This window comes from Phocoena phocoena, chromosome 8, assembly GCF_963924675.1.
Source record: "Phocoena phocoena chromosome 8, mPhoPho1.1, whole genome shotgun sequence".
Classification (NCBI taxonomy): domain Eukaryota; kingdom Metazoa; phylum Chordata; class Mammalia; order Artiodactyla; family Phocoenidae; genus Phocoena; species Phocoena phocoena.
In genome coordinates, this window is record NC_089226.1 from 103,984,462 (window position 1) to 103,996,573 (window position 12,112).

Consider the following 12,112-nt stretch of genomic DNA (forward strand, 5'->3'; position numbering starts at 1 on the left):
ATTCTGCCGGGCAACAGCCTCTGTGCCGGAGACAGTGAGGGACAGCCCACAGTCACCCCCTGTCCTCCCCAGGGAATGCATTCTGGGGCCAGTTTAAGAGAAGCAAGGGGACTGGACCAGAGAAAGAGCCCCATCCCCTCCTCTCTGCAGAGTCCAGCCACTCGCAAACAAACCAATTGGATCAGGGTGGTCTGGACTTTCTAGATCAAGCTGACTGAGGCACAGTTGGAATAAGCGGGAGGTTTCGTCTGGAAATGGAAAGACAGGTAGAGCGAGTGTCGCTGTCGGTCAGAGAGATTTCAGCTTAACCTGAAGAGTCTTCTGAGACAGCTTATCAGAGATGGAAGGGCCTGCCCTAGCAGGTATTGGGCCCCTTGTCACTGGAGCTGTCACTGGGGCTGGGCCAGATGACCTCACAATCCCTTTCACCCCGGTGAAGCGATGAACTGTGTGAACTCGGAACAAAGAAGTCTGATCTGGGTTCAACTCATAGTTATTCATGATGATGAAAGCGGAGAAACTATTCCTAAGCCCAACCTAACGTGAGTTTATATGATATACTACAATGTACCTATTATTAAAAAATATGTGAATTGTACTGGTCTGGACAGTGTAAGTAAAGCAATGCAAAGCGAGAAACTGTGCATGATACCCAATGCCCTCGCCAGTTAGAGCTCCAAGAAGCTGTACGTTAAGGATGAGGAGAGTGGTGCTGCCTTTTTTTTTAAGTATCTAAAAACATGGACCTACTTGGTACTATGGAATTAGGCAGTTTAGGACAAGAAAACAGCCTCTCAGGAATTTCCTGGTGGTCTAGCAGTTAGGACTCGCGCTTTCACTGCAGCGGCCCGTGTTCAGTCCCTGGTCAGGGAACTAAGATCCTGCAAGCCTCTCCCCATTCCCCAGTACTGCTCCCATGCTACAGTTCTCTTAGCTATTCTTTAAATATGTTTATGCTTAGACATTATTTCTTGGCTCCCTATCGTAATAGATGAGGCTTATAGCTCTCTTGTGGGAGCACCCTGCCCTCTCCTTTTCTCCCCAGTTTTTAGGTAAATTCATACTCACTGTTTGGATTACTGTGTGAAAGTTATCTACTTATTACAGAGCCAAGGATTGGGCTATAATTAAATTACCTTTTTTGTGTACTTATTTTTCATGGAGTTAATAATTGCCCTGTTTTTTTCATTTGCTTAGTTTTCTATATTATACCGATTGCTAATTCTTCCTCCTCCCAGTCTGACAGTTCCTCTTTTTTCTGTACACTTCTGTTCATCCCCCGCCTAAGTGAATGCTGTTGGCTCTCTAGAACTGCAGCGAGCACTTCTCCTGAGAGTTCTGTTTGCCATGTTCTGGGCTAGATTCCCTAATTCCTGGACCCCCATGTCTTTTTTCATAATTCTTCCATTTTTGGTCAGGGAACTAACATCCCACATGCTTCATGGCATGGCCAAAAAATAATAATTTGAAAAAAAACACTTGGGCTTCCCTGGTGGCATAATGGTTAGGAATCTGCCTGCCGATGCAGGGGACACGGGTTCAAGCCCTGATCCGGGAAGATCCCACATGCTGCAGAGAAACTAAGCCCATGTGCCACAACTACTGAGCCTGCACTCTAGAACCCGCGAGCCACAACTACCGAAGCCCGCACACCTAGAGCCCGTGCTCTGCAACAAGAGAAGCCACCGCAATGAGAAGCCCGCACGCTGCAATGAAGAGTAGCCCCCACTCGCCGCAGCTAGAGAAAGCCCATGGGCAGCAACAAAGACCCAACGCAGCCATAAATAAATAAATAAGCAAAAAATAAATTATTTTTAAAAAAACTTAAAATGTAAGACAGCAAGAGTATATAAAATGAGCAGGCAAACTTGAAAAAGAACCAAACAGAACCTCTAGAAATGAAAAATAAAACATTTGACACATAAAACTCTATGAGGAATGGAGGCGCAGACCTACTGGAGAGCGGACTTGGGGATATGGGGAGGGGGAAGGGTGAGTTTTGACAGGGCGAGAGAGAGTCATGGACATATACACACTAACAAACGTGGTGGGGTGGATAGCTGGGGGGAAGCAGCCGCAAGGCACAGGGATATTAGCTCGGGGCTTTGGGACAGCCTGGAGGGGTGGGAGGGGGAGAGTGGGAGGGAGGGAGATGCAGGAGGGAAGACACATGGGAGCACATGTATATGTATAGCTGATTCACTTTGTTATAAATCAGAAACTAACACACCATTGTAAAGCAATTATACCCCAATAAAGATGTTAAAAAAAAAAAAAAAAAAAAAACTCTATGAGTTGGTACAACCACAAAAACAAACAAAAACCAAAAAAACTTCAATAGATTGGTGTAGCAGTTGATGAAAGACTTAATTGGAAGATAGATTTGTGGAAATTATTCAGAATGCCAGAAACAGAGAAAATAGGAGCTATTAAGAGACAAGGAGGGGGACTTGCCTGGTGGTCCAGTGGCTAAGACTCTGTGCTAGAACTGATGAAAGACATCAATTCATAGAATCAAGAAACCTAAGGAATCTCATTTAGGTAAATAAAAAGAAAACCACACTTGGACGCATCACAGTAAAATGTAGAATACCAAAGACAAAAAAATCTTAAAAGCAGTTGGAGACAGAAAGTATCTTCAAAGGAACAGTAACAACAAAACAATGAAATAGATGACAGCTGACTTACAGCAACAATAGACACCAGAAGACAGAATAAAATTTTCAGTATATTGACAAGAAATAACTATTAGCCTAGAATTCTACACCCAGCAAAAAGATAACTTAAAAGGGTAAAACACTAGCCAAGATAGGACAACAGCACAAAATAAAGGAGTAGAAATATATCCAAGAACGTTAATTACAATAGATAAAAATGACTGAATACTGGGACTTCCCTGGCCGGAAGTTCAATGGTTAAGACTGTGCTTCCACTGCAAGGGGCACAGGTTTGATCCCTGGTCAGGGAACTAAGATCCCACATGCTGTGTGGCGTGGCCAAAAAGAATGGACTGTACTTCAGTTATTAGAAGACAAAGATTTAAACAATCCATCTACAGGCCATTCTTAAGAGGCAGAGAATGAAAGTAAAAGAATCAAAACTCAACATACTTGGAATAGAAGGGAACTTTCTCAGCCTAATAAAAGTCATCTATTAAATTAAAAAACACAGCAAACATATTTTATGGTGAAATATTGAAATCATTCCCTCTATTGTGAGAAACAAGTCAAGGGTAGCCACCCTTTCTTCCACCCAGACAGAGGCAAGAAAAATAAGAGATAGTTCCCCGGTGGTCTAGTGGTTAGGATTCTGGGCTTTCACTGCCACGGCCTGGGTTCAATCCCTAGTCGGGGAACTGAGATCCTGTAAGCTGCGTGACACAGCCAAAAAAAAAAATTTAAGAGATATAAAAATTAAAAAGGAAGAACAAAACTATCTTTTCATAGATATGATTATAAATACAGAAAACCCAGAAGAATTTTCAAGGAAATAAATAAGTTTTAGATTTGCTGGACACAAGAAAATTATTTTCATAAACTATGAATGATAGCATCACAATATCAAATACATAAGAATAAATCTAACCCAAAAAGGCATGATCTTTATGAGAAAACATACATAACTTTATTGAAAACATTACATGGAGAGATACACCATGTTCACGAACTGGAAAATTCAATTTCATGTGGATGTTGATTTTCCCCAAACTGGTCTATAGATTCAGTTGGGTTCCAGTCACAATTTCAAGGGGGGGTTTTATTGGTGGAACTTGACAAGCTGATTCTAAAATTTATATGGAAGAGCAAGGGCCAAGTAGATCTTAGGAGATCATACACAGGGGTAGATAAAATGATCAGTGGGACAAGAGAGAAAAATAAATTGTGGTATATTCGATGGATCACTATACAGCAAGGAAAAGGAGTACTCTACAGCCACACACGTTAATTTGGATAAATCTTAGAAATATTGAAGGAAAAAGCAAATCACAGAAGAATAAACATGGCGTGGCTCCGTTTATATAAAATTCAAAAACATGCAAAACCAGTACAAACATATGTAATAAAATCACAGGGCAAAGCAAGGGGATGATTAAGACAGCACAGTGTTTCCTCTACCAGGGAGGGGCACAGCAGGGACCTCAAAGGAAATAGTATCCATTTCTTAAATGGGGGTGGGGAGGGTGTTGTTTCTATTTTATAACTATTTCCTTGTATCCTTTCACTATAAAAAAAAAAAAAAAACAAGAAAAGATATTCTGGAGGGTGAGGGGTAAAGCAGTAGAGGAAACAGAAGTCTTCCAATGCTTAGGTACGGCACAAAGTGCCAGGTACACCAAGTTCCTAACAGAGTTAAAAAACAGTAATAGAGCATGCTGTTTAGAAAAACAAAGAAGGCTTAGCAGCTCAAACCTTTGTGGGCATGGGCGGGGCCTGTCAGAAGGGTGGGCTTCTCTGCGGGTTCTTGGAAGGCAAGCCTGCCATGTCACTGAAGGACTACTCCCCTCCCCCAGCAGCACTTGTAGGTTTTCACTTAACTCCATTTTTGGTCCAGTCCCTCACCCGCAACCCTCCCCAGGGCCCGCCCCCCCCCCCCCCCGAGATGCAAAGCTTCTTCGAAAAGCCCCGCCTCCACCCCAGCGGGGTAGCGAGGGGTCAGGTGGGTCCTGGGGGGCAGGGCAACCTAGCTGCTTCTCATAGAGACCTTGAATCAGTCCCGGCCCTACTGTCAGCCCCAAACCTTGCCTTCCACGGTGAACCTCTCCAGGGCTCCTGGGGGCAATCGGGCTGCCTCTTGGCCCCTCCAAGAAGGGAACGCTTAATCTCAACTTCTAATTCTCTAAGAGAGTAAATGAGCCTCTATCCACTTTCCATCTTTCAGAATGTTGTCAGGCTCTTTGGTCTAGTGCTGTCTCCCTCCTATTTTCTTTGTCTTTGTAAATTTACATCATTTTTAATTTCTTTACTATCATTTTAGATTTTAAGAGGAAACAAACTCACATGTTTAAACCTGCCACATTTAACTGGAAATGTCTATTTACTATATTTAAATAAAAGTGTTTAACAAGTAGCTCCTGAAGCGTCCAGAGAGGAGGAGCTTAACAGTCTCAGCACCATCCAGCCAGCACAGATGCTTGAACAGCCCCACCTGATTTCTCTGCCTTGATTTTTTCAGCTGTTCAAGGGTGAAGGAGAAAGCACAAAGGTCTGGGTTCAAATCCGGACTCCTCCATTTACTACCACGTGATCTTATCACATCAACTCTCAGAGCTTTATCACCCACATAATTGCTGCCCAGTGCACCAGGTTAGCTGGAGAGAAGTTCACTGAAATTGTTGCTGTGAAATGTTCCTAACTATAAAGCACTGAACCTGGGGAAGAATTCTGGATTCTCATACCCTGGAACACTACATTCCGCCTTAAGCTGCTGGCCACGCCCCCCACCCCACCGCCCCAAGGCCGCAGGAGGCAGAGCCCTGGCTGCTCACACCCTCAGGCATTCTGTGGTTCCCAGGCCTGCCAATCAGAGGAACCAAAAACAGCAGCCCTGGAAACAGTGAAGGTCCAGAAACCCACAGAGACAGAGGGAGTCCAAGAACCAAGTGGGCACTTTATTAACCTGGCAAAGGGGCAGCTGAGCAGCCCCCTGCCAGACCCTTCGCTGTACTCAGGGGTCACTGATAGAGGCAGAGCCGCAGGGCCCAAGCCCTGGACACTAGGAGTCCAAGCTGGGCAAGGGCAAGGCTAAGGGCAGGGCTGGAGTTGCCGAAAGCAGGCATCAAGTACCAGCGTACCAGCCTGCCGCCCCTTCTGAGGCTGGGGGTGGGCCTGAAATGAGTTATCTGAGTCCCCTCTCCTGTTCCCCACTCCTTGTACAGCTCAGGCTCTTCCTGGAGTCAGGAAGCCATGAGTCCCACATCAGCTGTAGTCTGGAACGTGATGCCATCCCCCGGCAACGGGGAGGCCAGGAAGGGCCAGAGCCAGACAAGGACCCAGCGGGGCCCCAGGGCCGCCTGCAGGTTGTGGGAGAGGCCCAGGTCGTAAGAGTGCTGGCCCCGAGCCCACTCCCACGTGGTCTGGCCCCTCAGCAGCAACATCCCATGGAAGAGTAGTCCAGCCCCGCACAACAGTGCACCCGCCACACACGTGTCGGTCACGAAGGCCAGCGCGAACTGCGCCAGAGACACTCTGCCTGCAAGGAGAGAGCAGAGAGGGTCAAGGAGAAGCAGCAGGCCCCAGCCATCCCAGAGCCCAGCTCCTGCCCTCCTCCCGTCCCCTACTCCACCATGAAGCAGGGCGCATTCCTCCACTCAGCAAACACTGAGTTGTTGCTCCCTGGCCAACCCATGCCGGCTGATGGGAACACACTGGTGAAACGGGCAGACACAGCCCCCTGCCCTAGACGCGACTTTCACTCATGCATCACAAACTTGTGAGCACCTCCCATGAATACCAGGATGAATGGCAGGTAGCATGTCCGACCTCAGGGAGCTCACAGACAGACATTCAAGAGATCATGTCTCAGTTACTTAGTTACAGCTGTGATGTGTGTGACAATGGAAAAGTACAGCATCCTGCATCACCTTGACCCACAGAAGGTAGTAAGTATCAGGTGAACAAATGAACTACAAGATGCCGTGAAATGTTATGTCAAGCGAGAGAAGGCAGACACAAAAGGTTATGTATCGTATGGGGCCATTTGTAAGAAATGTCCCAAACAGATAAAGCCATAGAGACAGAAGATTAGTGGTTGCCAGGGGCTGGGGGCACTAGGGGGAAATAGGGAGTGACTGCTTAATGGGTACTGGGGGCGATGAAAATGGTCTGGAATTAGACAGTGGTGATGGCTGGACAACACTGCGAATATACTAAATGCAACTGAACCGTGCACTTGAAAATGGTTAAAATTATGAGTCTCATGTTACGTGAATGTTTTTCCAATAGAAAAAGAGAGCCTACTGGCGGGGAGACGACATGGAAACTTATAAGAGGCTCAGGGAAATAAACTTCATCTATTTTGACAGGGATATTTTGGGTGATGCCTGAAGGTTAAAGAGGTATTTGCTAAGTGAAGAGGGGAGAACACATTCTGTGTGAAGGTCCTGAGGCAGGATGGAGAGGTGCCTGCGATACAAGTGAGTGCACAGTTCTGGAAGCTCAGGAGAGAAGCCCAGGCTGGATACGCAGATTTGTGAGTGGTTGGTACCCGGGCGGTTCCGAGACCTGGCAGAGTGTGTAGGGAGATGAGAATGGCGTCTCGACCTCAGCCCAGAAACCAGGTCCTTAGGGATCAGATATAGGGAAACCAGGAAGGAAAGGAGGAAACCCCAAAGCACAAGCCGTCGGGGACGTCAGGCATAGAGCCCTTTAAGGAGGCTGAAGGCCAGCAGTTTTATGAGGCTGAAAGGTCTCATGAGCAAGAAAAGAACACAGAAGGGTCCTCTGGGTTTTGTGGAGACAGAGGCCTGGGGACTGTGGCAGTGTCGGAGGACGGGTGGGGGCAGAAGCCAGTTTGGAGCAGGTGGAGGAATGGGTGGGAGGCAAGGAAAAGCAGCCTATAGCCCAGGCAAGTCCTTTGACTTGGCTGCTGATGGAAGAGCCAGAAGGCATGAGCTGGAAGAGGAGGACGTGGGGTGAAGAGAGGCTTTGTACCAGCTGGGAAAACCCAAAGGAAGCCAGTGGAGGGAGCCTGGAGTGGCAGGAGGAGAAGTGACCCATGGTGTGAGGGCTCCCAGCAGGGAGGAGGGGTCGGGCACCAGGAGAAGGCGGGGCAGTGAGCTTCTGCCTCCAGGATGGGACAGCCAATTCTGGACGTGCCATCTGATGACTAATTTCCTCTGTGATGTATTTTCAGGAGAGGTTGGGGCTTGGAGGACAGGAAAGTGGGAAGATTTGAGCTGCAGCCATTAGGGGGAGGAAGCTTATGAGAAACCAGGGCAGCCAGGCACCGCTGAGGGCCTGTTGAGGTCAGCAGCCATGAACGTGACATGACACCGACTGCCACATAGTACCAGGCATCTCTGACAGCTCTCCGCAGCCAAGGGCAGACACAGAGAAGCCAGGAAGGCACAGCGGAAGGAAGACAGAGCAAAAAGTCTTGAGATGAGATGCTGCGGAAGGCTGGTGGAAATGAGGGCGCTACGCTGGACCTGGGGTGGTGAAGGGGGAAGGTGCTGATGGACAGAAAGGTGAGGGCCAGGAGCTCCGGAGGGGGGTCGCGGAGCACAGAATGAGAGATGGATAGGAGAGGCGGTGGGGGCAGAGAGAGGGGTGACATGGGGTGCTCTGGGAGGTGACACATTTTGGATTCTGACACGACTGGGGTGAGGATGTGGGAGTAGGGGAAGGGAGGAGGGGAGGAGAAGGTCAAGAAGCTGAGCGACTGGGGCCATTCACCCACGCTTTCAGATACCTATGCCTTCAGCAAGGCCCAGGGCTGAGAGGGAGACGAGAGGCCGGAGCCCAAGTCTTTGGTGACTGCGGGGAACGAGTGGGAGACTGTGGATGACCGGAGGTTGGGAGCGTGCAGACAGGAGCAGCTGGAGGGCTTGAGTCTCAGTGGAGGCAGGGGGGTCATGAGGAGGGCAGAGGAGGGCTGCTCAGGAAGCCAGTGTGGGCACAGGAAAACCCTGACAGCCCCACTGGGCCTCCCAAGACGCGCCCTGGGCTGCAGGGAGGGGGTCCTGGGGACAGAGCTGGGCTTGGATAGGATGAGACAGAGCCACTATTCAGAGTTGTCAGGGAGTTTAGTAATTGCAGGACAAGGTTACAGAGAGGACCGTGGACAGGTCAGGAGGAAGGAGTCAGGGAAAAGCAAGCCCAAAGCGTTTTGGGGGGCAGAGAACAAAGTATAAAAAACCAGTGGGGGGCTTCCCTGGTGGCACAGTGGTTGAGAATCTGCCTGCTAATGCAGGGGACACGGGTTCGAGCCCTGGTCTGGGAGGATCCCACACGCCGTGGAGCAACTAGGTCCGTGAGCCACAACTACTGAGCCTGCGCGTCTGGAGCCTGTGCTCCGCAACAAGAGAGGCCGCGATAGTGAGAGGCCCGCACACCACGATGAAGAGTGGCCCTCGCTCGCCGCAACTAGAGAAAGCCCTCGCACAGAAACGAAGACCCAACACAGCAAAAATAAAATAAATAAATTAATAAACTCCTACCCCCAACATCTTCAAAAATATAATAATTATTATGTTTAAAAAAAAACAACAGTGGAGTTTGTACCTTGGGTGGTGTCAGAAGAAAGTGTCAACCAGAACACAGCCTCTCAATCAGTCTCCTGATTCAAAACATCCCCTCCCCACTTCCAAAGACTGGACCTTCCCCTGCCTGTAACTTTCACTGGCTCCCCACTGCCCAGTCAAGTAAGGACCAACTCCTCACACTCCATTCAAGGCCCTCCACCATCCAGTCCTCACTTACTGCCCTAGCCTTAATTCTCACAATTCCCACCAAATGTCTTCACTACTCCGTGCCCAACCTCCAAGCCTTTGTTCACACTGCTCCCCTAGCTCCGAATGCCCCCCACTTAGAATGCTCTCTCACCGTCCCATCCCCCTCTAGGTGAAATCCCACTAGTCTTTCCTCCCCTGATTCTCTCAGCCAGAACTCTGTACCTACGCTGAGGCCCTGTATTTTACCAGACCGCACACCCAAGTGAACACCAGGCTCCCTTCACCTCCCGTAATTGACGTGGGGACTAGGTCGCCAGGGCGCCGCCTGGAGAACCAGGCGGAAATCCCATCGCCTACCAGAATGGGCCTCTGCCTCTCTGCGGAGGCCTCCCCGGCCCCCCACCTGTGAGCAGCATGAGCCAGGGCAGCAGGAGGAGGGCGGCGGTGTGGAGGGGTGTGTGGGCTCGCAGCAGGGCCGACAGGGCAGGGCCCAGCAGCACAGAGACGTGCAGCAGGACGCCCGCGGCGTGCAGCAGCAGACACAGGAAGGGCCGGTAGTTGTGGAAGCCCACGCAGCGGCCCAGCAGGCGGCAGTGGTGGTCCCGGCGAAGGATGCAGATGCGGCAGGCAGAGCAGTGCCCGCTGCGCGGTGGCACCTGGCTTTGGCACTGGTAGCAGTAACTGCAGGGAAGGAACCACAGGGTCAGTTCCCCCAGCAGCTCTGAGTGCCCCATTTCATGCCCGGTCAGCCCCTGAGCCCATCCTGGGGAAGCAGGCACAGCCCCTGCCCTCTCTAAGCTTCAGGTTCTTCACAGGTAAATGCAGGCTAAACACCACTTCCCAGGCCCTTCCATTCCTGGCACAGCAGGTCTGAGGGCTCTTCCAGCTCTGAGAGCCCCAGTCCTGAGGCCTTTCTCTGGTCTCTAACATCCGGAAGCAAACTTCTCCTGTCCTCCACTGTTACCACCTCCGTCCAAGTCACCATAAGCTCCCCCCTGGATTACTGCAACTGCCTCTTGCCTGGCTTCCCTGACTCCACCTTTGTCCCAACTGGTGTAGTCTCACCCCAGCAGCCAGACTAAAATCTAAGTCAGGGGAACTCCCTGGAGGTCCAGTGCTTAGGACTCGGCGCTTTCACTGCCGAGGGCCCGGGTTCGATCCCTGGCACGGTCAAGAAAAAAATAAATCAAGTAAATAAAATCTAAGTCATGTCCCTCCTCTGCTCAAAACCCTCCAATGGCTCTCCGTTTCACTTCTAGTAAAAAGCAAAGTCTTCGAGGTCTTACAAGGTCTTTACGTCTCTGACTTCTCCTCCCTCACTCCACTTTGGCCACACTTGCTGTTCCTGGAACATGCTGGGCAAACAAATGCCTCAGAGTCTTTGCATCATCTGTTCCCTCTGCCTGGAACGTTCTTCCCCCAGATGACTGTGGCTAACTCTCCCCCCTCCAAGTCTTTGCTCAAACGCCACCTTCTCAATGAGGCCTACCTTGACCACCCTATTTCAAACTGCAATTTGAGTCTCCTTTATCCTGCTCTTTCTGTTTCCTTACCACCAACACCTAACATTCTACATTATTTTCTGATTTATTACGCCTAAAGTTTATCATCTGCCCCCTCCCTGAAATCAGGAATATGTTTTATTGTACCTCCAGTGCCTGGAATAGTACCTTGCACGTAGTAGGTACTCAAATATTTGTAAGTGGATTAATGATACTCCTTCTGCCGTCTGGTTCAAGCGGATCTTACTGTAAACTGGTTCTAACATCTTCAGGTCCTGAGGCCCTCCCCCTGCCCAAAGCTCCCGCTTCTCCCCCCGCCAGATCCCGTGCCCCACTCACGCCCAGCCCTGGCCCAGACCACGGCCGGCCAGCATCACACCCCGGATGCTGGGGTCCGAGCGCAGGAAGAGCCCCACGTTGCCCAGTAGGTTGAGCAGCTGAAAGGTTGCCAGCGCAAGCTGCAAGGTCCGGGCCAAGGGTCCCAGTGGGGGCGGCCCGGGACCCAGTACCAGCACGTAGGCCAGCTCCAGGCCCACGGCCGCGGCCCACAGCGCGGTGAGCACAAGAGGAAGCCGCGCGGACGCCCCTTCTGCGCTCCCCACAGCCCTGGGCTGCCCCATGGCCTGGACCCACTAGCGGTCGGATCCCGGGTACCCCGCCGCTTCCGTATTGGGGCGGGGAGAGTGGCAAACGGACGTCTGCTACGACCAATAGAAGCTCTGAAGGGGGTGAGCGAGCGTTGAGGTTCACGGGGAGGGCCCGCAGATACGGAGATGTGATTGAACGGCCGAACGAGCCAAAGAGATGCTTGGAATCTCGTTGGCGCTAGAGCCGGTAGGGCAGCGCGGTTACAGCCCACCCGCGCAGGCCCCGCCCCTCCCGCAGAAGCTCCGCGCGCTGGGCCCGCTGGCCCGCACTCCGGGAGGATTGAGTTGCAGTTTGGGTGCTGTCGGTGTTTCGCGGTTCAGCACATTCCTCCTCTCCCTCTAGTCGCCCCGATATTAATAGCCCTGCTTCGGCCCATCCAGCTGGCTTGGAGCCCCTCCCCATGCTCTAGTGTCTCCCTTCATCACCCCAGAAAACATTCAAAACAGCTCGGCGCCTCGGTGTTTCTGACTGTGAAATGGGAATAGTGCTCCCTGTTTCCCACCAGCGCGGCGCAGGAAAAGGGTCATGAGGCCCAAAAGGTAGCTTCTAGAGCAGTGTACCCACTATTATT

General features: G+C 50.6%; 1 protein-coding gene across 1 annotated transcript; it reads right to left on the bottom strand.

The window, feature by feature from the left end:
• Positions 1-5,589: 5,589 nt before the first annotated feature.
• Positions 5,590-11,579, bottom strand: ZDHHC24 (zinc finger DHHC-type containing 24). The gene is made up of 3 exons (XM_065882520.1): positions 11,233-11,579; positions 9,795-10,072; positions 5,590-6,189 (listed from the first exon to the last, which is right to left on the bottom strand). Exons 1-3 carry the CDS (start codon positions 11,511-11,513, stop codon positions 5,894-5,896), a joined length of 855 nt encoding a protein of 284 aa, XP_065738592.1. The 5' UTR covers positions 11,514-11,579; the 3' UTR covers positions 5,590-5,893.
• Between the last annotated feature and the right edge of the window lie 533 nt (positions 11,580-12,112).

Coding starts and splice junctions, on each gene's coding strand:
- ZDHHC24 (XM_065882520.1), bottom strand. CDS start 11,513: ATGGGGCAGCCCAGGGCTGTGGGGAGCGCAGAAGGGGCGTCCGCGCGG. Junction 10,073..11,232: donor GGTCTGGGCCAGGGCTGGGC/GTGAGTGGGGCA, acceptor CCTTCCCTGCAG/TTACTGCTACCAGTGCCAAA. Junction 6,190..9,794: donor CTGGCTCATGCTGCTCACAG/GTGGGGGGCCGG, acceptor CTCTCCTTGCAG/GCAGAGTGTCTCTGGCGCAG.